Source organism: Corythoichthys intestinalis, chromosome 22, assembly GCF_030265065.1.
Source record: "Corythoichthys intestinalis isolate RoL2023-P3 chromosome 22, ASM3026506v1, whole genome shotgun sequence".
Taxonomy (NCBI): domain Eukaryota; kingdom Metazoa; phylum Chordata; class Actinopteri; order Syngnathiformes; family Syngnathidae; genus Corythoichthys; species Corythoichthys intestinalis.
Genome location: NC_080416.1, coordinates 17913627 through 17940869, shown reverse-complemented (window position 1 = coordinate 17940869; position 27243 = coordinate 17913627). Strand labels below are relative to the sequence as shown.

The 27243-nt window shown below is 38.7% G+C and overlaps 1 protein-coding gene across 3 annotated transcripts; it reads right to left on the bottom strand.

Annotated features, from left to right (window-relative positions):
- Positions 1-3386: 3386 nt before the first annotated feature.
- khdrbs1b (KH domain containing, RNA binding, signal transduction associated 1b) lies at positions 3387-25664 on the bottom strand. Of its 3 annotated transcripts, none has more exons than XR_009061886.1 (10): positions 25286-25664; positions 23682-23800; positions 19880-19996; positions 19330-19476; positions 16151-16281; positions 15852-16062; positions 15646-15713; positions 15354-15412; positions 15074-15268; positions 3387-3402 (listed from the first exon to the last, which is right to left on the bottom strand). XR_009061886.1 is itself a non-coding variant. In XM_057828150.1 (9 exons), exons 1-9 carry the CDS (start codon positions 25380-25382, stop codon positions 15159-15161), a joined length of 1059 nt encoding a protein of 352 aa, XP_057684133.1. In that variant the 5' UTR covers positions 25383-25664; the 3' UTR covers positions 13154-15158. The 3 variants fall into 3 exon arrangements, 1 of the variants encoding a protein (XP_057684133.1); XR_009061885.1 differs by lacking the exon at positions 3387-3402 and adding an exon at positions 13061-13128; XM_057828150.1 differs by lacking the exon at positions 3387-3402 and having other exon boundaries at positions 13154-15268.
- Positions 25665-27243: the final 1579 nt, after the last annotated feature.

Below are 27243 nucleotides of genomic sequence, written 5' to 3'. Positions count from 1 at the left end.
GAATCCCAAAATTTGACAAATAAGGTCCTAATTAGGGCTGCAGCTATCGATTATTTTAGTAGTCGATTAATCGATGAATTAGTCAGTTCGAATAATCGAGTAATCGGATAAGGAACATGAAAAATTAAAATACCCGAGCTCAGCCTCAAACGGTATTTAAAAAAAAAAAAAAAAGGGATCTACGCACAACAACAGAACAGTTAGCTAACTTACATAGCAAAAGTCTGCTAGCTTAATTGCTATAAAATGATAACTTTTTTTTTACAGTGCTCTTAACAAATGGTTCAGACACATATTCCTACAAAAAACGGCTAAATATATCTATAAACTAATTTATAAATGCATTAAAAAACATTAGCTCAAACAAAAACTTAGCTTACGTTGGTCTCTACAGGGAGCTGTTTGATTTAGCAATGTGAAATGAGGCTGACCAGAGGGCAGTGTATCCACCCTAATCAATAAAACTAAATGTAAACACTTTCAAAATAAACCATTACAACATCACTTTAATTAAACGAATATTCGAAGCAACAAATTTTAATTCGAATATTTTTTTCTAATCGAATACTCGAGTTAATTGATTAATCGTTGAAGCACTAATCTTAATGAAACCTTTTTTTCAAATTTGTAAAAAAAAAAAAATTTAAATTAAAAGGAATATGTGTAATAAGCGCTCTAATATCGATAACTCTTGATAAATCCTGTTTAATTTTCTCATGGAACCTACAGATGCATGTGTTGACTTGCATCCATCATTTTTTTTTTTCAAAAAGAAATGTCAAAATTCTGAATTAGTCTCAAAATCATGCAATTTTAGGTGTATCAAATTTGATACATTTGGCAATATAGGGTTAAATATGTAATATTTGTGATAATCATAGAAACAAAACCAATTTAATCTACATTTTTGCTAACACCACGAAGTGTGGACAAGTGATGGAACCCAAGAGGGGCTATGCTAGTTTTGGTGATTTGGTGATCAAATTATATTTCCTATATGTAAAAAAAAGTACCGTAATTTTCGGACTATAAGCCGCCACCCACCAAATTTGATACAAAAACGACATTTGTACATAAATAAGCCACACTGGACTATAAGCCGCAGCAGTCCTCATTGTATTATGGGATATTTACACTAAAAGATATGAACAAGTAACATTTTGACAATGGCATCATAAGACCAAATTAACCACCATGACGCTTTGACCAATTGCCTGCAAAGCTTCATCGCTTCAAGGATCTTCATTTGGCCATCACTGATCCCTTGGGAGAGATAATCAACCTCTGCTGTCACTTTATGTCAACACTGTTGTCATCCAACATGCCTCCTAACATGCATTGCAACGCTACAGATGTAAAAAAAAAAAAAAAATCAAAATTCATGTTCTGAGCTGAATATTTCTTCAATTACTCTTCCAGTTGTTTCATTAATTGCTAGTTGTGGTATTTGATAACACTTTATTTGACAGTGGCACCATAAGACTGTTATAAGACAATCATAATTATGACATTAACTGTCATAAGCATTAATGAATGCTTATAATAGATGTCAATTAGGGTCTTCCGGCAAATTATCTCACTTTTGAATGGATGTAAAAGATCCAAGCTGGACATAAATGGAGTGACAATTTTCTGCATGACACTTAATGAATGACATCTGTAAATAATAATTCAGTAATGCCAATGATAGTGTCATGTCAATACTATGACTGTCTTATGACACAACTGTCAAATAAAGTGTTACCTATGAGCCCACTAAATCAACAAATAAGATGCACTGGACTATAAGGCGCATGATTCAAAATGAGAGAAAAAAGTAGCGGCCTTTAGTCCGAAAATTACGGTATTTTAAATTAGCGCATCAACAAGCATTCAAAATTGGAGATTTTACTGGAATATTTTCATAACTAGCCAAATAGATTTTTGACCTCAAATGCATCACCATTAGTCTCTAATGATACCAAGCTACTTCAAATCAGTAGTGAAACTGATCCTTTCATCCTTTTCTCACATGCATCTTCCGTCCTGCTTCATTATCATACTCGGACAGCCAAGAGAAAAAGCCGCTATTGCACATTTGTTGAGGCGGGTACTTGACATGCGGGTACATGCAAATACAGACAGGCATTAGCATGTGGTGTTCTTGGGTGGAGGAGGGGAGGATGGGCTACAACATCCATAGAGGCAGACTCCTAGATAATGAATCAAATTTGACATCACACCAGTAGGATGCGGACTAGATTTATACCTACATTAGAAGAGAATTGTATCATGATTTGGGTATAATCTGTTCCATGAAATAGCATGCAAATTTTGTTTGAATATCAATTGTCCCCCACAGGAATGATTATAAATGCCATTAACGGTTTTCTGCCACAACAAAGAAAAACAACATATTATTTTCATGGTTTTTAATAAAGAAAAAGCAGTGTATAAAACGAGAATGTAAATGAATGGTCTCATAGTAATAATATTGAAGTGAGTCTTTGGCCTGAAGAGTGACATCAGTACCTTGAGCCCAGTTGTGTAAGGTCTGTCCATCAGCAGCTCCTTATAGGTGGTTTCTTATTTGGATAAGCTTGTTCGGAACACAACATTAACATACAACAAGAGTTGCTGCCCATGTGACCCAACCTTGGCTAAGGAGATGATGGATGAAACAAAAGGAAATAAAATATCCAGCAGTGGCTTAAAACTTGAGGACTTTTATGTCGGGGCACTTGCGATTCAAGGCACCTCTGTATAGAAATAGTAGCCAGCCATATTGTAAGACTACAAAAATTAAATGTAACAAGACTGAAAATACCAAACTAAGGCCTCGTATGCTAGTTCTTTGCCAACCTATTTCTAAAAAGGAAATTTAAGCTTATCATTTTGAGTCGAGAAAAAGTTACAGAAACCTTTAACTTACCAGTACAGTTTATGACCATGTTAATCCTAGAACAAGTGGAGGTAGTATAACTCCTCTGCTGGACATTGGATACTTGAATATATTCATCATGTCGCTGCTTTTCTTGTTTGTTGAATACTATTTTTGCTTTCCTTGGAGAGGCATCCTGCAATAATATTCCTGGACTTCAAGACATGACGCGGCGTCAGACTGCGAGGACCGATAGGAATTAAAAACAATTTCACGGCCCAACTATGAGAAAGAGGAGTGTTCATTTGACACTAAATCAAAGTGGAACAATCGCATTCGATTCTGAAGAGGTTCCCAATCATCACAAATAATGAAAACAGCAGTTGGGTACAGACTTTGAAACAGTGGGCGCTGTTCACTATTGGTCTCTGGTGGTTCCGGGGCAAGCCAGCTGAGGCCTTTGTCTAAGCTTGGACCTGCTCCTCGACTGGCTCCAGTCTCTCCATTGGGTCGCTTTCAAGCGTCTCCTGCGTACTGCACCACTGTGGGTGAAACCAAAGCAGAGAAGCCAGGATGAGATGAGATGTCACAGAAACACATCAATGCATGCCAATCTATGTGTCAAAGTGATAAAATGCACCCTGATTTGATCGCACATGAGAGCAGAGCTGTGAGAAAAAAAAAAAAAAAAGAAAAAAAAAAAAAATCAAAACAGCACCTGTGCTTTCGCCTACAAAGCGGCAGATTTTCAAGACATGATAATTATTGGTCCAATAATTATCGGCCCGATTATAGGAATTATGACGTCATCCCAATAAATCCAATAACATTATTAATAGGACCGATAATATACGTATATTTTTGGCACGGTGTTGGTGGATTGGGATGTGTGCATTTGTTTCCACTCCTGCTTTGCCAGTACAACATATCAGTGACTGTGTATGGTTTGGGATGAGGGAGTTTTACAACAAATCAAGCGCTCCCTTTCTGTGACGTAATACTCAAGTGACGACAGTACTGTGCAGCACGGCTGGCTAACAAAACAACTAGCATGGCGTCGGTAGTGTGGGATTTGTCAGTGGAAAACGCTTCACTTGCAATTTGTAACACATGCAAAGCCGTAGTTCCACGAGGAGGGAAAAAGGTGTCGAGCTACAACACATCTTATTTTCAGTGTCATAGTTATTTAATTTTGGATACTGTGAAGAGTCTTAATGCACTTTTTGTTTCAGTTAAATTTATAAATATTTACCTCTATTTCTTTACTTGAATCCTACCCTTGGCTTATGCAAAGTTTTGTTACTGTTTTAGAGGCCTGATTTTTCTATCATTGAGTGATGAACCTTACTATGGCATTCAGCAAATGTTTGAATTTTCAAGTGTTATTTTTAGGGCTGTCAAACGATTAAAATCTTTAATCGAATTACAGCTTAAAAATTAATGAATCTTAAACGCAATTCAAACCATGTATAAAATATGCCATATTTTTCAGTAAATTATTGTTGGAATGGAAAGACAAGACTGATATATACATTCAACATACGGTACAGAAGTACTGTATTTGTTTATTATAACAATAAATCAACAAGATGGCATTAACAATTTTAACATTCTGTTAAAGCGATCCATGGATAGAAAGACTTGTAGTTCTTAAAAGATAAATGTTAGTCCAAGTTATAGAAATTTTATATTAAAACCCCTCTTAATGTTTTCGTTTTAATAAAATTTGTAAAATTTTCAATCAAAAAATAAACTAGTTGCTCGCCATTGTTGATGTCAATAATTACACGATTGCTCATGGTGCTGAAACCCATAAAATCAGTCAAACCCAAGCGCCAGCAGAGGGTGACAAAACACCAAAAAACAAAAGTAACAAGTGGATATTACACTATGCTGTCATTTTAATCTGTTTGAGCGGGGCACGTAAGTTAAATGCGTCAAATATTTTAAATGGATTAATTAAAAAAAATAATTACCGCCCGTTAACGCGATACTTTTGACAGCCCTAGTTATTTTTACAAGTTATTGAGAGACCTTTTGGTTATTGATAGGCTTTCTGTATCATAATTGCCAGGTTAAGTTGTTTCATGGACCAAGACAACAACAGTCTCCTCTCCTGTAGCACCAAATGGTTTTATCTGATGACAAAGCACAATACCTGTTGGATTTGTTTTAGTTCAGTGCTCATTGTTCAGGGAACACCTCTTCAATGACGTTGACTAATTGATTGTGATTGACTCAAATTATATGTATTTGAAAAAATAAATATTGGCACTTTATTTGAAGTCGAGAGTGTTCTTGTCTTTGTTTTGTTCATTATAATATTGTTCATGTCATCATGAAAAATCTGGTTAGGTCAAAGGCAAATAAATCTATGTTGAATCCACCATTAGTTTTTTTTAACCTCCAGTTTGAGTTAAGACTCACACAACATTCTAGTATAAAACAGCACTAATTACAGTGATCCCTCGCTACTTCGCGCCCTCAGTCTGTCGCAGATTTTTTTTTCAATTAATAGAAAAAACAAAAAATTACAGACGAGCTGTCCCGAACTGATCGCTTTGTCTCACTCTCGCTTCCTCTCTCTGCTCTTTGTTCCCCAGGCAGGCAGTGCGCGAGCACTGGAGTTGCTGATTAAAGTTAACAATGTTGACAGATGTTTGTGTCTAATCTTAACAGAATCAAGGGCTTCAAAAGCATTGCATGCGTCAATCATTGTTTAACTTGTTAAACAGTTGTTGTGGCAATTCATTGTGTGTAAAAGAGGATTTGAGTAGACTCACTCAATGAAATGCAGCCTTGGAACAAACAGGGTTCGTGTGCGCATTGCGCAGGCAGGGGATAAGGAAGCGCGCACTGGAAAATGTTTGTGGTGACGTTCGAGGCAGACAAACGTGTTGTGTTCACGGCAATAAACGCCACATGTTAAAAGTGATCCTGATAAGTTTGTAATTTCCACATGTCACTCCAAGAGTCACAGCCAAGGGAGGTACAGAAGCATTTAACTCATTTGCTCCCAAAAACGGATAAATACGTTCTATTGTTTCAGTGTCCCAAAAACGTATTTATACGTCCTTTACGTTTTTTTTTTTGTTTTTTTTCCACAAGAGACATCTCTAGGTTGTGATGCATCTTTACTCCAAAGCACAATGGTCAAAATTCATTTTAAAGCAATAAAACAGGCCACTGGAGGGCAGTAGCGCATTTGGTAAGAAGTCATATGTCAGGAAACGGAGGGAAATGGAGGTCGGAAGAAGCAAGAAGCGTGAGAAAAATGTGGAGAATGATCCAGCTGGAAATGCGCACGGCCAAACCAGTTCCCTCCCAGGAAGCCAACATGCCCAACACAAGCTCCCCAGGTGAACTCTGCCATGCGGCAGCGGTCACCACACAGGTCCCCTCCCAGGATCCACCCACAGAGGACGCCAGGCGCAACCCAATTTAACGGAACGAACGGTCGGGCGGCACGGCCGGTGGAAGACGACCGAGCAAAACAATCGGGAGGACGTCCAGGATGCCAGGCGTTGGTCGACCGAGCAGAACGATCGGGATCACCAGTGTAGCGGATGATGTTGTTGAGTCTGTGTTGCTCGTTGAGTAGAATTCGCTTTGTCGTGTTCGGCCGCTCGTGTCTATCATGACTCTCTAGTGTCTCGTGACTCAGTCGGAAACGCGCACAACAGTGTCATATCTCAGTTCAATAGTTTAGTTATGTGTAAATAAATTGTTACTTTGCTATTAAAAGCTCTTTTTGTTTTGTTGTTTATGTTATTTTGTAGAATGAAACTATTATTCAGATGTTTGGGATGTCACAAAAGCAAAAAATAGCTGTGTTAAAGTCAAAGTTATGTTTGAATTGTATGCTTTTACAAAAAGCTCAATTTCTCTTTTCATCAGAAATTGGAAAATTGCTCAAATTAAGCTATTTTCTAATGCTGATTTCTAAAGAATGGAAAAAGATATGAACTAACTTTTTTTTCCTGCTGAAAGAAGAGAGTAATCTTTCTTTTGGTAGGTTCCATGTTTATATAGCAATAGAACAGAATTTTCTGAGGGCCTTACAAAATCAGTCAAAATCCAGTAAAACGGTCGGGAGCGAAGGGGGCTGCTCCGGTGAAAATGGCTGGGAGTGAATGAGTTATTAAAGCCAAGCAATACAGTACAGAACGTTTTTCTTATTTAAAAATAACTCGGTGGGACAGTAACACGTTTAAAATGTATCATAATTATTACATTTGAAGTGCTTAAAAACAATTTAATAGAAAATATATACACATTTTTTAAATTATACTTTGGGGGTTGGGGGGGAGGCATGTCTTATTGTGCGCTACTTTGCAGTTTTTTTCACTTATCGCAGCGGGCTGTTGTCCTCATTAACCGCGAAAAACGAGGGATGACTGTAAAGACAAACTCTTCATTAGAGCCATACGGGCACCCAAATTTAGCCCTTGATCTATTTCTTTGCTGTGTAAAACCAAAATATTATTTACAAGCAAGCTTTACATAACCTGCCATTTGAGTGAAGTGGACAGTTGCCAAGGCACTTTCAGCTGTTTACTTAAGGGAACAGTCAAACAGAAAATGGAGACACCGAACTAACCATGCAGAAAATAGCTAAATAAACATAAAAAGCTATGTCCCCCTTACTAGAGTGCATGTGACTTTTCAGTTTGATTAGATCTTGGTTCTGCGTATAAGGCAACAGTGGCGGTTTACAGGTCCAGTGCAGCAGTTTGGCTGGATTTGTGCTTTTGAACTGCAAGCTTGTGCACTGCAGTTAAGTTGATTAGAGTGTGACCGAGCAGTGCTACTCTCCAAACGTTCATTTAACTTTTTCCGTCCTCCAGGCAGCCAGTACATTGCAAGTAATCCCTCAGACACTGCTCTTCCTTCACCTCCTCCTACTGCTGCTGCTACTGTTTCCATTCTGAGATTTTCCAGAGTCACTTTTGCTGCCTTTTCCTCTCTATCCTAGAGGGGCCTCCAGCAACAGCTGCTCATTAGTCGCTTTCCCCGAGCCTGCACTGACACTAGCGCGGTGCCGCTTCCCACCCATCACGGCCGGTACAGCCATGGGCGAGTGACGCCACACGCCAATTCGTACGCTTGTCAAGACGCTAGGAGATTATCAGAAGTCACCAGAGCTTTGGAGACACTGGGAAAATAACATGTAAGCCGCTACTTTTTTCCCCCTCGTTTTGAATCCCGCGGCTTATAGTCCAGAGCGGCTTATTTGTTAATAGGTTACATTTTATTTGACAGCGACGTCATAAGACAGTCATAATTATGACATGACACGTTCATGGGCAATGAATGAATAGGGGTGTGACAAAATATCGAAATGGTGATATTTTGTATCCCAACAGGTTATCGATATGCTCCTGTCAAGAATCGAGATATCGTTTTAAAAAGGTGTCTATTAAAAAAAAAAAAAAAAGGTTGCCATTGACGGTGCTCGACGCACAATCCATTCTGACTGGGAACGTTCGTTCATTTAAAACCAGAGCATTCACAGTCATTGGGTCTGATTTTTGGGGCATTTACAGGTCACTTTCTGTTCATATTAGGGCATTTACAGGTCATTTCCTGTTGAGTTTGAGTCACTGCCTATTCATCTGGGTGATTCTCAGGTCACTTCCGGTTCTGTAACGCAAAATAAACAGCAAATGATCCTTAACATACCCCACAATCAACAGGAAGTAACTGAAAATCAACAGGTAAATGACCTTAAATGGCCCAAAATTACTCATCGCCTGGCATTGGCTGCCACTGACGGCCATAGACGTCCGTTTGAAGTGGGAGGGATGGCAGCTGCCACACTCCCAGTTCAAATGGATTGGACGTCTACTAGTGATAAACCCATTCCAATTCACAGCAGAAGCTTGTTTTTCTGTTTATTAGTTTTTAGTAGAATATCCTAGAATGAATTCCTGACCAATGTATCGATAATCGTTGTATCGCTATATCGTCAGATCATCGTTATCGTGAGCTTTGTATCGCAAATCGTATCGTGAGGTACCAAGAGGTTCCCACTCCTATTAATGAATGCTTATGACATTTATCATTAAGTTTCATCCGGCAATTTTGTAACCAACTCTGTATGTCCAGTTCGGATTTTTCACGTCCATGCCGGATGACACTAAATCTGTCAACAGTGTGATTACGGTCTTATCACGCCGCGGTCAAGTAAAGTATTACTGGCCATAATACAGTAAGGACAGCTGTGGCTTATAGTCGGGTGTGGTTTATCTATGAACAAATGATGTTTTCGTGTCAAATTTTGTGTGTGGCGGGCCGCTTATATTAAGGAAATTACAGACATTTTAACGTGCGCAGATCGATGCTAAATGATGAAGCTACAGTTAAGTTTTTAAAAAGGATTTATCATCAATTTGCATGTTTTAAACATTTTTAAAAATCTTGAAGTTTTTAAGTTTTTGCTGAAACGTTCAAATAAAAACTTACCGTTTAAACTTGTTGTAGATTAATTAATAGGTCTAACCTTTTCTTCCACGCAACAAACCATACTGAAGTCCACGTCTGCTATGTCTTTTTGCGACGACAACAAATGCACCTGAACAGGTCGTACTCGTAATTATCAGTGTGGTGAGGTTCATCTTTCCCACAGCATGTGAAGGCAGCATGACCAAATATACCAGAAAAAATTATAAGAGGATGCCCTACGGACTTCGTGTCAACAAAACATCAATCTGTTAGACTTCAGCAAGTTGCGCCTACCCCCATCTTCCCCTCGCGTTGCTTCTACTAGCTTCCAGGAATAACAAACGCATATGCTGACGTCACAGGTTTTAAGGAGGGTTCGTTCCAAAATTTTGGAATAACGTGTTTTCATGCACACTGATCGAATTATCAACCAGCATAAAATCACCCCTCTGCTTTGGAACAGATCTTAATCGGAACAGGCCGGATCGAGTTAGAATAGTCATAATAGGGTATGTACTGTGAAGCATTTTTATTCCGACCAGGCTTTTAATCAGACTAGAACTGTCCATGTAAACATACTAGTGCTGCAACTACTAATAGATTAATTTAGTGATTAGAAAAAAAGCTTCCAAGCAAATTTTGCTGTTTCGACTACGCGTTAAATTAGCGTGGAATTTTAATGGTTTGTTTTTAAAGTGTTTGCATTTAGTTTTATTGATTTGGGTGGATACACTGCTCTCTTGTGGCAACAATGAATATGACATAACTCATTTAACATGGCTCAATCCAGCTGCTCCTTGTTAAGACCAACATAAGAAGTTTTCGCTGGAGCTTATACGTTTTTCTCGTCTATGTTAGTTGTCCATACTCTGGCTTTTTTTTTTTAAGTTTTTTTTTTCCTCCTGTGTTTCATCAATGAAAAAGCATTGGGAAAAATTACACTAGGGAGCTAATATTTCCCCAGGATAGTAAAAACATGTAAAGATCAAAATGGAACCATGCTGCAATTTCTAACTGATTACAAACAGGTTGGGGAGATTCGTACTAAATTCTTGTAATAATATTATGTTCTGGCTCATTCACTCACATTATAAATCATATTTTTTGATATGCTATAAACCTGATGTGTTATAATGCATTTTCCATGATTACTGATGCAATCGCTTCTTTGGCGAGTTAAAAACATGGAAATAGAGGAATTTGTGTGTTGAGAGTCTTTACACCCAACAGTCACTAGGGGGCGCCACAGGCCAATACATGAATTTGCTTGCAAAGAAATTCTGTTGTTATATATACATACACACACAGCAGAGTTAGTTTTGCTATTAGAAAAATACTGCTATTAATGTCCATAGGGGGCATTAAAAAAAAAAAAAACCATATATATATATATATATTTATATGTGTGTGTAGATAGGTATGATGCAAATGAACATTTTTAGTGTTTGAAACTGTTATGTGACAAGATAACAAATAATAAAGTTTAAAAAAAAAAAAAAAAAAAAATCACATTCATGAGCAATTATCGAAATAGATCGAAAATTAACAACATTTACGAAAGTATTCCGGAAACAGCCGAATTGGGCTTTGACGTCACAGCCAGGAAACAAAAGGTCGAGGCAGGTGCCATCGTTGTTTATCGACGAGAGCGTTGTGTTCGTGTTTTATCAAAAAAAAAAAAAAAAAAAAAAAAAAAGCTAAAATGGTTCAAACCTGTCATGCTATGTGGTGTACAAATAGCCATTTGTCGCAATGTAGTATGAGCATGTAGCATGAGTTCCCAAACGCGAGAAAAAGAGCTGGACTACGCAGACAATTAGTAAAGTTTGTCCGTGCAAAGAGGGCTAATTTTGCAGGCCCAGCCTCCGGCACGGTTTTGTATGGTGCGCATTTTACACCTGAAAGCTATTCGAACTACGGACAAATGAAATCAGGTCTTGCTAAGAAATTGCTGCTGAAAGCAGATGCGGTGCCCACCATACACGCGCAGCCACCTAAATGTCCCGATATATCAAGAAAGAGGACTATGACTGGCACTGATGAGTCCACCCCACTGACCCCACCACCCCAGGCTCCGCAAAGGAGGGGAGCAGCCAAGCTCGAAATGGCCAGAGTGAGTACTCTTTTATAATAAAAAACATATCTCGCATTGGATATAGGACTGGACACATGTATGAATTATCGCTCGTAAAATATATACAACAAATCCTCTAATCCCATTCATATTTGTGTCTTTTGGCAGAGCGAAAACCTATGATAGCACAATAAATGATAATTATTATATGCATTACTTTATTTTGCGCTCACCGTGTATCAGCTTCACAAAAAGAAATGCAAAACAAACCATTAGGTGTTTCCCACACGATCTGTTACCGGTGTTTCATCAGTGTAAATGCTCCCCTCAATGATAGTTTCATTAGGCTGCATTGGCTTTCGTTTGAGTTCAAATTGATAACCCAAAACACCAAAAAAAGGTTCCTAACTCTCCTCGTCACCATTAGGAGAATGTTCGTTACGTCGAATTAGTCGCTGCAACTAGAAACAAAATTGTTCGCCATCATCGCGGCCATTTAGTACTAAGCACTGAGCCGGGTGTTTCCTAGTTGTAACGTCACGCACACAATCTGCTTGACTTCCGGGATCTAGGTCGCCGGTCGTTTTAGCTTGACAATCGATCCACATTTCTATCATTTTCTTGGTGTTGCGATGTGTGCAATTAGACGAAGTGGCATGATATGAATCCAAAAGGCATGCGTTTTTGGATAAATGATGGAATATTAGCATTTCCCCAGGTGTTGTAATACTCTTTAAATGTGCAATTCTGCATAGTTTAAAGCAGGGGTCCCCAAACTACAACCCGCTGGCCGGATACGGCCCGCCTTCACATTTGGTCCGGCCCCCCTGAACAATACCATACAGCATTTTGAATTTTTCTCCTCAATAGTGTTATTTATTTCCTGGCCTTTTACTGTGAAGAACTCAGAGAGGGTTATTTGGTTATTATCTATTTAATTAATAGTGTTGTTATATTATATTATTATTTTCTTTTTATTTACTTTTGTTCCTTGAAGAATCCAGAAAGGGTTATTTGATTGCGACTTTCTGAAAAACAATTTTTTACATTAGGCACTCCTGCAACGGTCACACTTTTTCTGCTACAAACTGACCCCGGCCCCTCATCAGAGAAGGGAAACGTTATGTGGCCCTCACAAGAAAAAGTTTGGAGACCCCTGGTTTAAAGAAACACTCAGGGATTTTTATTTTGTATTCGCATTTATTGCTCTTTTGAAAAGTACAATCTTGGCAGGCCAATTTTACATCTCCTAAAATTTTTTCTGCAACGCGTTAAATGTTCCTAATCCAATTCCCCGTTCAAAATAACTAGTTGATAGGTTAATTGACTACTAAAATAATCGATAGCTGCAGCCATAAAACATACCTATTGAATGCAAGACATCCAATATACTTTAAATTATGGTTAAATTAGATTAGAGCATCTATGACCAGCAATGGAAGTTAATGTTTTATCATTTTAAAGGTAATTCAAAATATAGAGCTAATCAGCCAACATCCCATAACACCCCCCCTCCCAAAAAAATACAAACAAACATCTAAGGCAGTAGAAGAGCTCTTGCACTTATGTTTGATCTCCTGTTTTGGTGAGGGTATCAAAGGACTACATGATGAGATGAAGTTGATAAATATTGAGTACCATATCTGTGTGGTACAAAATGTAAAGGAGGGTAGCGCACCAACCTGAGGGTCACATGGCTTCCCTCCAGCAGTGTGGGTCTCCTAGCACCCAGCGAGAGGCCTAGACAGTCCTAGTGGGAGTAAAGAGCCCAAATCAACACTCAGTCGACAGAGCACAAGGAGATACTTGCGAGATGGAGCTCATGCAACATGTCTACAAGAGAACATCTGCTCATGCAACTCGTTATTGGTAACTTTGTACAAGTGGAACAATTTTTTAAAAATATTACAAAAACAGCTATTGACTTAGATTTGGCTTTGTTCATTTTAGCAAGAGTTGCATTAACACTAGCCTAATGCTTGGTTAGTACACAGAACAATTATTTTAGTACATAAAATGAACTATTAATGTTTTTTTTTTCCTTCAACTTTTGGAGTCTTTTTGTCTTGGGTTGCTACTTTTAAAGCAGGTTTATGTCAAAGGATGAAAAACACACTACCAAATTAAACATTTAGGGTTAGGTTACCTTTACAGTGGAGTTCTCTACAGTAGGTTAAAAGTCTCCTCTCCATTGCACTGCCATTAGTGTGTCATTCATGACAACGAGGCCTAGATCCTGAATGGTGGTTTGAATTCAGTTAATTTGCAGCGGCGATGAAAGCAATCGTCATTTAAGGTTAAAACGAGACCACAGGTAAGATGATTGAAAAAATATTATACATACCCAGGCATTCAATGCTTTACAACTCTATACACATTAGGAAGCTATCCGGCTTATTTTAGCGGTCTTACCTCGGGGTCCTTTTTAAAAAGTATAGAAAGAGAGAGAGAGAATAAGCTCTTTTCAAGACATCATTTAAGAGGGTTAAAGTCTGCACACGTCAATGGAAAACTCATTTAAGATTTAAAATGCGCTTTTGAAAAAACCAAAAGGCCATTTCAAATTGGACTAGGACAGGAAACAAATCAAAGCAAGTTATGTTTCATAGAAAACCCACTAAGCTTTATTGACAAACTGCTGCAAAACATCTTTTGGACAGATTTAGTAACCTATTTAGGCAAGCGTACACATGTAGCATAATGCATTTTATGGAGAGGGTACAGACTAAGTACAGTTAGGAGGTTTTAAAATATGTACAAGAGTTGGGATTGAGCTGCAGGATCCCTTCTCTATGGAGAGAGACGACCCATGTGGAGATTTGTGTCCCAATCCTTTGTCTTCTTTTTTTGGGGGGCATGCAGTTTATGCAGAATCAGATCACAATCACCAAGACCTGAACTGTTTGGCAACATAACAAGAGGCCATTTTGTGCTCAGGGAATGTAAGTTTTCTTGCTTAAATGACTCGAATTGAGGATATGAGGACAGGCCATCTCAACAGTGTCTTATTAGGGCTATATTTCAAAACTCTAAAGAGGACAATGACAAATATTTCAGCCTAAATCTAAATGAAGAATGTTTTAGAACTATTTAAAAAGAATCCATCACAAAGAATGAATTGCGTTCCATTAACTTTAAACTTTACTTGTTTTAGACTTTTTTGTTTCTACATTACAAGTTTAAAAAAAATCTTTTTATTAGACTATATTAAAAGAATTTTGAAATGTAGCCTAAATGGGAATCTGCAACTGAACCTTGACAGATTCTTTATTTAAAACACAACTGTAATGTATCCTTTAAGACAAGTGGAGAATGAGCCACTAGTAACTGGAAATTACTATTACAAATCATTTTTTTCGGTAAAAAAACAATGCCAAAAAAGCCAACAGGAGGGGGATGATCAGAGAAAAACAATACAGGAAAATAACAAAAAAAAAAAAAAAAAAAAAAAGGAAAAAACCCTCTAGAAATCACTTTGGTTGTGTGTGTTGTGTGTTAGGGGTATGTGGTGTGCAGCCAAATCTATTAAAAAAAAAAAAAAAAAAAAAGCAAAATGAAACAAAAACAAGCAAAAACTTATTTCTAGTCCCCAATGTTGAAAAAAAAAAAAAAAAGTCAAATTATTGAAGGGGGAGAAAAAAAAAAAAAAAAAAAAAAAAGAAAACGCAGGAACCAAAGCCAAAACGGACAATTACTTGTGTTGGGCTGCTTAATGCGAGAGCTGCCGATGTCGACAGGCGCTCGTCAGGGCAACCCTGTAAGGGGGAGGGCGGGTCCGCTTCAGTACTGTTGGTATGGGTGCTGCCTGAAGGGCGTCTTGGTACCTCCTCTGGCTGCGGGGGCAGCTTTGCCTGGAGCTGCTCGCTGAGTACCGTTCCAGTCGTCCTGGGCTAAGGACCACACACAGATACCATTAAAATTCAAATTGGCCTGTCATGCAATTTAACAAAAAAAAACTTAAAATCCTGTCCTCACCAAAGTTTTCATATGACTCTGCAGAATCTCCATGTCCATAGTCGTAATATTCTCCCTCTCTGAAGGTTGTAAATTTGCAGCAGGAAGGGAAAAAAATAATAATAATAAATTACTTGCAAAGAAACATCAAATATCACGTGACTAAAATGTCTGGCGGGATTCTAATTGGCTTGCTGTAGCGAGATCAAAGCTCTTGAGAGCATTGCCAAACAACCAAGTGGCTTCTAGATTGGATTGGTGCAGATTTCAAGTGAAGGTGGCAGGTGAGAACAGGGATGTGTGATTCACTCACGCCTGTGGCTGGCTGTAATAGCTGTCGTATGACTCGTAGGATTGGTCGGCGTAGCTCTCGTCATAGGCCTGGAGAGGGAGCGGGGGTGATGACAGTCGAGAAAACGCTTGTTAGCACAATGGACTTTACAACAGAAGCCCTACTTAGATTCAACACATGTAGAGCAGACAATGAAATCACGCACTGAATTTATCAAAGTTACTCACATATTGCTCATAGCTCTCAGCGACTGCAGCAGGAGTGTGCTGGTGGGGGAGCATCCTCTGCGCCGGCTTGCCGACGGGCGGCCTGGCCCCACGTGCTGCCGGTGCACCCCTGGCGGCGGCGGCAGCAGCAGCAGCTCCCCGGCCTGCCGGCATGCCCCGACCTGCACCTCTAGCGCCTCGAACTCCGCCACGAGGGGGCATTCCTCTTCCCCTGGGAAACGGGCCAAGAGAACATGCTCATTGACAACCCAAGAACGAAGTCCTTGTGAAACCTCAGCGGCCCGCCAAGTTCTCCTTACCTGTGTGGTCCTGGGGGACCGCCGCGTCCTCTCATTGGCATGCCACCTCTTCCTCGGCCCATTTGCTCTGGGCCTCCGTTCAGGTAGCCCATTTCCATGAACTGCTCTTGGCAGATATCGTCCGTCACATCCTGCATGCGCAGCACAAAATGAACATGACTAAATGTTAAAGCAGAGACTCACTCAAGTGAAATTCTGCTGTGTGTCCACTTCATATCCATCCAGATAACTATCTCCTACATAAGTCTTATGTAATATCGAATTAAATGCATCATGCGAGTGGCTCGATGTGGCAATCTATTGACAAGTAAAAGTCAAAAGCCACTTTTATTCCAGTCAGTGCCCACCACAATAAAAACAAGGCCAAGTACAGTTCAATTCCATGCAAGATTTTGAACCTGAATGCCTTGTAGGATCATTCCTTAAGGACTTAAGCTGAGTCACATGGTCAAGAAAGGTGCTTAATAGAATACTAGACTACTACATCGAAAAAACAGTAGCATTTGCCTCAGAGTTTGGCTTCCACAACTTAGTAGCCTCAGAGCACACTTGCTGGAAAGAGGATAAGACTAGAGGTGTGCAAAATTTCCGATTCTTAGATTATTCGCGATTCTGCCGTGAAAGATTCGAGAATGATTCACAAACATCCAAATTCCGATTATTGAAATATGCCAAGTAAAGCGGAAGTACAACACTCTCAGCGCGCCGCGCGGCCAATGAAGAACAAAGCGAGAGTAGCTAAACGTCATGCTTCTCATTACCTTGCCCTCGGGTAATACTAATGTCAACTCACAGCTCTAGCTCAACTCATGCCACGAGATAAAAAAAAAAACACAACAACATACCTGACTGCTGCCGAAAAGCTGCTACAAAGTACATCCACATAATATTACGGTAGATATCATTTATATAGGACTAGATGCAATATAGATTCGGTAGCGTTAGCAGCACACCTACAAAAAGCTAGATGCGGGCGTTAGTAAACGGCCGCCATCTTAAAGCAGTACACTTCCCTGCAAGGCTGTTGTAGCGAACCTTCCAAGCAAACCTAATTAACTTTTTATCTAAAATACTCCTAAATCGGTAAAATATTGACTTGAATCTATCTTTAAAATAGTTTTAAAACTTTCACATGTCGAAAGTAGACAAAAGGGAAATTATGGAATAACGGGAGCAATTTTAACAACTTTAACGGTTGATTCACAACATTAAATTAATTGAATGTAGTTTAAGGCTGCTGATACAGAATGGGGACTGGAGTTTTTTATTTACTGTTATTTTTGTACATTTTATTTACTGCTATATGTTAACTTCATACTGAAATAGTATTTTTGAACAATTTTGGAACTAATGTACAAAACATTTATATATATTAAAAAAAATAATTTAAAAAAAAAGGAGGGGGGTGCATCAATAATCGTTTTATAATCGAATCGGAGCCTCTGAATCGTAATCGTAATCGAATCGTTAGGTGCCCAAAGATTCTCAGCTCTAGATAAGACCAATATAAAGCTTAGACTACCACAAGCTATCAATGCAACAAAAGGCATATCACTAAATTTGAGGGTCTCAGCAAGGATTTTGCATTATTTATTCAAACGAACAGGACAACGATTCCTTGTCTTTGTACACAAATTCCTGGTACTTACTGATTGAAGGAGGTGTGCCTGCATGAAGCTTTATGTTACGTTTTTTTTTTAAGTTGCCTTTTTGCCAGCCCTGGCATCACAAATCCTACAACGAAATCTTTTGGAGACCAACAGTGTGACCCAATAACTTATTTTCATTTCATAAAGCAGACCTGTGTCAGAAAGCAGCAGCAGCAGCTCTAATGACAGCGAAAAAGACCGAGCATGCTAAAATACGGCAGATGGCACCTTTCAATTACTTTGAACGGCTTGCTAAAACCACGAGCCATTTGACTGATAACCAATGAATCTAGGGCGACGTGTTGTGTCACCGTCGCGGTATCTCACGCGCCAGCTGAGTGACACGTCCCTACCTACTGAGCTGTTCCATGAGCTCAGTGAACTTCTCAGTAGAATAAAGCGGTAAAAGGACTCAGACATTTAAAATTGAAGTCAGGGTTTCGCCTTTTTTAGAAGTCCCATCAAAAGCTCCAGCATGAACCCCAGGACAAGTGCACCTAAATCATCCAAGACACTGTAACCTCAGTCAAGCACCACCAAAGCGCTACAATTGGGAGCTTAGCCACATTCGTCTGAGAAAATGCACTTCAAAGGTCCAAGCTAAAACTTTGTAGTTCAATTCATTGTTTCTGATGCGGTCAGCAAGTTGCAAGAGCTCCTAAACGATTGTCTTAAAGCAAGCTTTGTCCTCGAATTTTTACCAAACAAGTAGCCTGCGCAACACTGAAATAACAAAATTTTTGAAGCCAACAGAAAAGGATTTCGTTTTGATTTATGAGGTAGGAACAAAAAATGCATTAAATCATGACCTGAATCCGAAACACAACTATAAAACCCGACAAATTGGGGCCATCTGGCAGCTTTTTTTTTTTTTTTTTTTTTTTTAATACATTACAACTGGTCCGGCTCTTCCCCCTCGAGGTTGCTGCAATACATCCTAATTAATAAAAATATGACACCAACTACAAACCCATTGTACATGAACACTCAGCATTCACTCATACCAGATAGGCACTGGGTTTGAGAACACCGTGTGAAACAAATCCATTGAATTCAGAGACAGGAGGAATAGATGGACCTGCGTCACTGACTTTTTAATGATACCACGACTGAACGAGGGCACTTTGTTCTAGCTGCCACTCTGCCAGCAGGGGTGAAGCGACTTGCAGCGCTAAATCAACATTTGTATAAAAGGCAGACCCAGACCTAAAACATTTTTAAACAGCGTAGATTACATCCCAATAGTTTGATCATGCCAATTCAAGTCAAGCGCATAATGCTTACAGACTGAAACTAAAAGGCTGCAAGTGAAAAGTGATTATGGGAAGTCAAGGTAGAGAACAGTATGTCAATTTAAAAAAAATAATCCGCGTGAGCGTGTCACATTTTTGATAACTATTCATTTTAATTCATGTTTGAAAGGTTTAATGGGATATCAAAGTCTCTACTACAGTCATTTTTGTTTGTATATTGCTTGAAAACAGATTATGCACTATAACCACATTAAAAAAAAAAAAAAGCACAACTTACAGGAAACAGGAATTTCTTGACTTCCCCCATAGCGTTGGCCATACGCACATAGGCTTCAGGTACGGGGGCGTACACCTCAATAAACACGTGCAGCTCCATGGATAGGTGAGCGTACTTTGGCTCGCCGCCGTTTCTAAGCTCCTCCTCCTTTAACGTGGAAAAGACAAAAGTCACAATTAGGGTATTCTGTAGTAGCCGCGGAGCCCCATAAACCAGTCTCAAATGTTACTCTAAAAGAGCAGATGTGCAGCAGGGTTAAGGCAATCTTTGGTTCCTGCCATCTGAACACACCGTCTACGCTTGGTGCCTGCACATGCACCAGATGTGTAATGGCTGGAGGAAACCCACAGGTGTGCCATTCCAGATGTGTAAGAGCTCAGGGTTGTAAAGAATTGGAAAATTTCAGGCATTTGAAAACTTAATTACAAAAAAATGAATGTTTATATTTCAACTATTTATCACATTAAGAGCCAACCCTCAACATTTTGTTCCCATTACCTGATGTTCATTTTCATGGAGTTTCCAAATGGACACAATAAGAGGTACATACCTTGGTTTTGTCTCTCATGGAGCCTTTTCCCAACACTGAGATCTTGGCACCCAACTCCTCCTGTAGACGTTTGATGGTGTTGCCTTGGGGTCCCAGAATCTTGCCCACAAAGTTGAACTGGAATAACACAAAACAAAGGCAACATTGAACCAACGCCAAGAATAAAGACTAATTTTGAGTGGCAGGACGGCAAAGGTGCAATCAGCGTTAAACATTTCTCAGGCTGAAGTACCGCATTGGCCCGGATATAAGATGGTGTTTTTTTGCATTGAAATAAGATTGAAAAAGAGAGGGTCGTTTTTAGAGCTGGGAATCTTTGGGCACCTAACGATTCGATTACGATTCAGAGGCTCCGATTCGATTATAAAACGATTATTGATGCACCCCCCTCCTTTTTTTTTTTTTTTTTTTTTTTTTTTTAATGTTTTGTACATTAGTTCCAAAATTGTTCAAAAATACTCTCAGGCTAAACCAAACTACTATTTCAGTACCAAGTTAACATATAGCAGTAAAAAAATATACAAAAACAACAGTAAATAAAAAACCCTAACCCTAAATCAGCAGCTTTAAACTACATTCAATTAATTTAATGTTGTGAAGCAACCGTTAAAGTTATTAAAATTGCTCCCGTTATTCCTTAATTTCCCTTTTGTCTACTTTCGACATGTGAAAGTTTTAAAACTATTTTAAAGATAGATTCAAGTCAATATTTTACCGATTTAGGAGTATTTTAGATAAAAAGTTAATTAGGTTTGCTTGGAAGGTTCGCTACAACAGCCTTGCAGGGAAGTGTACTGCTTTAAGATGGCGGCCGTTTACTACGCCCGCATTTAGCTTTTTGTAGATGTGCTGCTAACGCTACCGAATCTATATTGCATCTAGTCCTATATTAATGATATCTACTGTAACATTATGTGGATGTACTCTGTAGCAGCTTTTCGGCAGCAGTCAGGTATGTTGTTGTGTTTTTTTATCTCGTGGCATGAGTTGAGCTAGAGTCGTGAGTAGAGCATTGGCACTGAATTAGAGCTGAAACGAATACTCGAGCAACTCGAGTAATTCGAGTTTAAAAACTGATCCGAGTAATTTTATTCACCTCGAGTAATCGTTTATTTTGACAGCTCTAAGCATCACGTTTCGCTCGGACTACTTTTAATGCGGGACAACGCGCTGACGTCACGTGCGTAGAGGAAGAAGCAATAAAAAAATATAAAAAACATTTCCGCAGCCGACAGCCGCTCCAAACTACGCCGACGTTGCTAAAAACTAGCCCGCGTGATGTTAAGTTGGTAGCAGGTAGCATCTTAGGAGTCTCATAGAGATCACATGTATGTTGAACTAGATGCAATATGATAGACTCGGCCGCGTCTGGGCAGCGGTAATAAACAGCGGCCATCTTAAAGCAGTAGAGCGCTAAGCGCTAATAAAGAGCGCTAAGCGCTAAAAAATATGATTAACGTTACTGTCTGAGTCACTAGCTCACGCAACGTTAGCCCTGCGGAAGGCTAGGTTTCTATTAATTATGACCACTTTCGATGCGTGGCTAACGTGTCTTACATACAGGCTTTAACATAACATAGCTTTGTGGAGTGATAAGGGTGTAAAATAAAAACTCAATAATGCTAACTATCAATTTTAGCTTAGTAGTCATTGCTGGATAAAACACCAAGTAGCACTGGTCCCTAATGTGCTCCAATACAGCCTGTATCATACATTTATCTTGAACACTGCAAAAACACAAAATCCTATCAGGACTTACAGTTTAGAGTAGCGTAAAACTTAACTAGAACTTAAAAATGGCTTGACACAAATAGAAATTCAATTGAAACAGGTGGGAAAAAATCTAACTTTTAAGTGATGTGTGTTATCAAGCGTAATGGCATTTTTAGGTATAAATATATATATATATTTTAATAAGATCTAAAGGTTTTTTGAGTGAAAGCAGTGAATTTGTCTTTTTTTTAAATTCTAGTTACATCTGAGATGCAATTGTTGGCTGTTTTCAACAATATACATCGAAAATAAAGACATTGATTGACTGAAAATGGTTCAAGATTAGATGAAATGTCTTGTTTTCTCATGTATATTTATAATTGCTCTTCACCTAAAAATATATTTGTTTTATCCGATTACTCGATTAATCGATAGAATTTTCAGTCGATTACTCGATTACTAAAATATTCGATAGCTGCAGCCCTACACTGAATGGAATTGAATTTATTTACCCGAGGGCAAGGTAATGAGAAGCATGATGTTTAGCTACTCTCGCTCCGTTCCTCATTGTCCCCAAGACCGCGCGGCGCGCTGAATGTGTTGTACTTCCACTTTACTTGGCATATTTCAATAATCGGAATTTGGATGTTTGTGAATCGTTCTCGAATCTTCCACGGCCAAATCACGAATAATCTAAGAATCGGAAATTTTGCACACCTCTAGTCGTTTTATATTCGCGGTCTAGACATTATACCCATTCACAACGCTAGATGGCGCCAGATATCATTGAAGCGATGTTCTGTCATGACAGATCTCAGCTACTCTTAAGTTTAACCAGTTTGCATTATTTTATTGCAATGTTTTTCCTTATTCCGATTTGTTTCAAGACCACAGTTACAGTTTAGACTTCACTTTGATTGTCAATGCAGTTATTGCAATTTTGTTGTTTTATCACAATAGATTGGTTTACATATTTAAATTTTCAGATATTAGTATTTGAATGAGGCAAAATAACATGCTTTTTCTCTCAAATATCTTGTTATAATCATTTGTTTCGGATGTACTGTAATTATTTTCTGTATAAAAATTAATTAGGTGTTCAAAAAGTGTTTTTTCCCCCAAACTTGAGTCTTGAAAAAGAGGGAGGTCATCTTGTAATCAGGGCCATCTTCTATTCGGTCCAATTTAGTTTATTGACTCGGGGTGGTCTTGTGCACCAGAGGGTTTTTGTGGAGTCACTGGAAGTCTGTAGTCTGACTGCTGGGTCTTAAGATTTTTGCTTTGTCTTTGGCTTTTTGATGATTCCGCCAAAGGGTAGCCAATAGAGGCAAATGGAAAAGAATGATTTGTAATTATGTGGTCATTGCCAAACTTACAGCAGTCAAAATTACACTGAGCAACCAGACCAATTTGTAAATCAGTCCCTGTTCCTTAGCTATTTTGTCTGCAAGGCATAAGGGCAGAGTCGTTAAACTGGTTTTACTTCTACACAATATTTAACTTCTCTTCACACTGTGACGATAAAGAATGGAATAGATGAGAATGAGAACCATACATTGCCTATAGATATAACAGTGGCTGTAATGTAGCCTTGGGAAAAAAATCCACTATTGTTTTGAAACTACATCTTTTTTGGAGGCTTCCAAAGAACATACAAATGAATAGTTACCATGCAAGATTAATTTTGTGCACATATAAAACCCTCACCACCTCTTCCCTCCTAGCTACATGAATTAAACCAACACAGTCGAGGATCTGAAGCTTGTAGTAAATTACATTTATACGGCCAGAACAGTGACGCATTTTGTGAGTCCAAACAGAAGGGAGGATCCAGAACGGCAGGGGCAGAATGGGATTTACACTGTAGTAAAGCAACCATGTTGTCAAGGGTTATTTTAAAAACACCACGCTGCTATGAGCCGTAATTGCAGCACTTAAGTTTTAAGATCACGGTAAGACGTGTAATTTGAGACCTCGAGTAACCCCGCGGCTTTATGTAATTGAAGCTCGACCGCAGCGGGATAAATTGAATCACAACGGGGAGATGAAGACGATAGGAAGAGTTGATACAAAAAAAAAAAAAGCTCACCTTGGGGTACTGTTTTACAGGTATGAGGACGCGTTCCTTGAGTTTGATGAACTTGTTTGTGAAAAGGTCAAGGTAAGTGTCTGACTCCTTAGATTCGCCCTTTTGGACCCTTTCGATTTCTGCAAAGGGAAAGGGATCGATTAAGTCGATGTGATCATGCAATAGTCGTGCATTTTCAAATGACTGGGAAAGCATTGATTTGTTGATTCAAAACATCATGAATGAATTCTTTACTGGAAAACACTTTGAAATTGAGTCATTCACATGAAAAATGCTTGGTCTCAAACAGGGGTCCTGAAACAGAAGTACAAAACTTTCATTGCAAGCGCTTCACGTGACTAAACCTTGGAAAGGTCGCAGGCCAATCACATGATGATTTTGAGTGGAAAACAAGCCAACGGGTTAAGTTTTGCACAATTAAGCCTTCACCTTCAAATCCAATGTTGTACTATACCAATACAGAAATGCGTCATACTTATTTGGCATAGTTTCGCATTTCTGTTGGTAAGTAAACACGACTTTAAAATCATGAATCATTGGGACAATGGCAGTAACACTTTTTTTTTGTCATAGCTCTGATCTTCAGCCACTTTGAATTCCACTTGTACTTATTTCAGTTGTATATAACTTGTTTATACCAGTTATATATTTTTCATAGTTTCGCCATATTTTATACTTATGACTGTATACTGTTTGACGCTGTTATAATATATGAATTTCTCCTATGAGGCGGATCAATAAAGCATCCATTATTTACAAATAAAAAAATACTCATTGAAAGGTGCAACAATATGAGTTTTTAGAGGTTTCAACATTCTAACCAATGTTTAAAAAAACAAAAAAATTGTGTTTTTATACTATATTGGTTACGTTAGTTATACGTCCACGTAGGGTACTTAAAGTCTTCGGTGCGCTTAAACTTTCGTACAAATTTTTGGGCAAATCGAGAAACTCCATGTGGCGTGAAGGCAGTAAATCTCGGTAATTCCCGCTGTATTGTAATTTCACATTGGATATTTTGAGTCTACAACTGCAAAAGGTAAATCTGCAATTTTTTTTACACAATCACAATCAGACAAAGCTGATTACCTAGCGTTTGCTAACGATCAGACAAAGAACGTATTTGGTGGTTGGGGGGGGGGGGGGGGTCATTTAGCACTAACACGTTGATTTACAAGTCCCGGCTACTAGTGCAAAATCGAGTGCGGAGAACATTAGCAGATTAAAAAACGAGAAAAATGTCGACATTAGTTTGTTTCAAGGCAAAACCGACAACGACGACGTCGGCATTCTCGAGCTACTTTCAGGAAGCGGGAGACGTTGAGGGAAAAAAAAACAAAAACAAAATAAAAGCACTTAGCGAAGCTTTATCAGTCAAACCTGGCGTTTATATCTATAAAACGTATAAAATAACTACATTTTATATAATTTAACCGATAAGGGAAGGACGCTTCCGCTTTGAGCCACAATGGAGTATTCATTTCAAACCGTCGCCACATGGCGTTCGACGGCGTAGTCGTCATCCGCCCTTCCCTCCTTACAAACTTAAAAAACACACACACAAAAAAAAGAAGCTCCAACCAGATATACGAATTCGGCTTTACCTGCTTCTAAAAGTTTCATGGCGTGTGTGAAAGACTGATCCAGGCTGTCCTTCTCCGCCAGTAGTTCAGGGAGGTATTTATTGTCGCCGTTCTCCATTTTGAGTTAGGAAAGAAGAGAAGGGGGGTTCAGTTCCGGCCGAGTTAAAAAGCTTATGGCGGCCAAAAAATCCTAACGAAGGACGAGGAAAAATAGTACTCCCTGGTATGTAACTACAAAGTGAAGCGTAGGGAATTCTCCTTTTAGCAAGTAATGGCTTTGATGCCGTATGTGTCCGCTACTTTGTGTTAACGTCTTTGGTCCCAACTGCCTAGGTTTTAATCCGATCCGCTCTGTGACGCCGCCTGGGTTGAAATGAGAGCATAAAGGAAGAGCAGGGAAACAGGTCGGCGAGAGGCGGAACTGGCGTCATAACTACGTAGGCAACTAGATTGCGACGCCCCCTGTTGAAAAAGTATCAAAATCATGCAAGTGTTTACTGTAGTTTTGGTCTCAACATCAAGGGCGTAGGTTTGCATAGGGACTTAACGCTACCAACTTTTCAGGATGCTCAAATTATCCCCACCAACTTTTAATCAACCTTATTTGCATTTTATAATGACTTCAGTTATTTAGATTGTCTTCCTGTATGTTGTTAGGATAGAATTGATTAGGGCTGTCAAACAATTCAAACCGTCTATAAAATATGCCATATTTTCCTGTAAATTATTGTTGGAATGGAAAGATAAGACACAAGACGGATATATACATTCAACATACGGTACAGAAGTAATGTATTTGTTTATTATAACAATAAATCAACAAGATGACATTAACATTATTAACATTCTGTTAAAGCGATCCATGGATAGAAAGACTTGTAGTTCTTAAAAGATAAATGTTAGTACAAGTTAAAGAAATTTTAAAACCCCCCTTAATGTTTTCGTTTTAATAAAATTTGTAAAATTTTCAATCAAATAATAAACTAGTAGCTCGCCATTGTTGATTTCAATAATTACACAATGCTCATGGTGCTGAAACCCATAAAATCAGTCGCACCCAAGCGCCAGCAGAGGGAGGCAAAACACCAAAAAATACAAGTAACAAGTGGACATGAGACTGTGCTGTCATTTTAATCTGTTTGAGCGGGGCATGTGCGTTAAATGCGACAAATATTTTAACGTGATTAATTATTAAAATTAATTACCGCCCGTTAATGCGATAATTCTGACAGCCCAAGAACTGATCCTGCCATTATTAAGTGAATTAAAGTACTTTTATGATGTTCTGGCTTACACTGACCCCTTTTCACTTGCTGAATGTGCCAGTTCATTTTTTCCCCAAAAACGCACGCTTGATTGGCTGATGACTTGACGCAAAATAAATCTGTGTTGACTTCTACTCTTTCATATTTATTAGTTTAGATCAGGGGTCAGCAACCTGTGGTTCTAACGCGGCTCTTTAGCATTGCCCTATTGGCTGCCTGGAGCTATTTCAAAAATGTTTGAAAATGGAAAAAAATGGGGGAGGGAAATATAGTTTTTGTTTTAATATGGTTTCTGTAAGAGGTCAAACATGATTCTAATTCATTAATATTGTAATGAAGCATAGACTTCGTAAACTATTGACATGACACGGGAAACGGGGCCGATTCGTAGGGGGCCTATTTTCACAAACTTCAAATTCAAATATTTTCAAAACCAAAGCTGCTACCGACCTAAAACCAAAACAGGCACCTACCTTAGCCATATACGAGTCTCCATGAGCAGCGGCATCAAAAAATTTTGAGTCGTTCCCTAGTAAAATTCTGATTATTTATTTTTTATATAAGTAGATTGACCACAGAAAACCGTGGATATGATCCTTTTAATTTCATAATACTAACTATGACGGAACTACAGTATTCACTATTCAAACTAGGAACTGTTTTCTCCACTAGAGGGCACTCATGCTCTTTGGACGAATAATGCTTCATTACGTT

Bases quoted from the DNA above. Each gene is read 5' to 3' on its own strand.
- khdrbs1b (XM_057828150.1), bottom strand. From the start codon at position 25,382: ATGGAGAACGGCGACAATAAATACCTCCCTGAACTACTGGCGGAGAAG. The intron at 23,801-25,285 runs GTAAAGCCGAAT...TTCCCTTTGCAG, and splicing joins CATGAAACTTTTAGAAGCAG to AAATCGAAAGGGTCCAAAAG. The intron at 16,063-16,150 runs GTAAGGAGAACT...CCCGTTTCCCAG, and splicing joins GGTCCCCCAGGACCACACAG to GGGAAGAGGAATGCCCCCTC.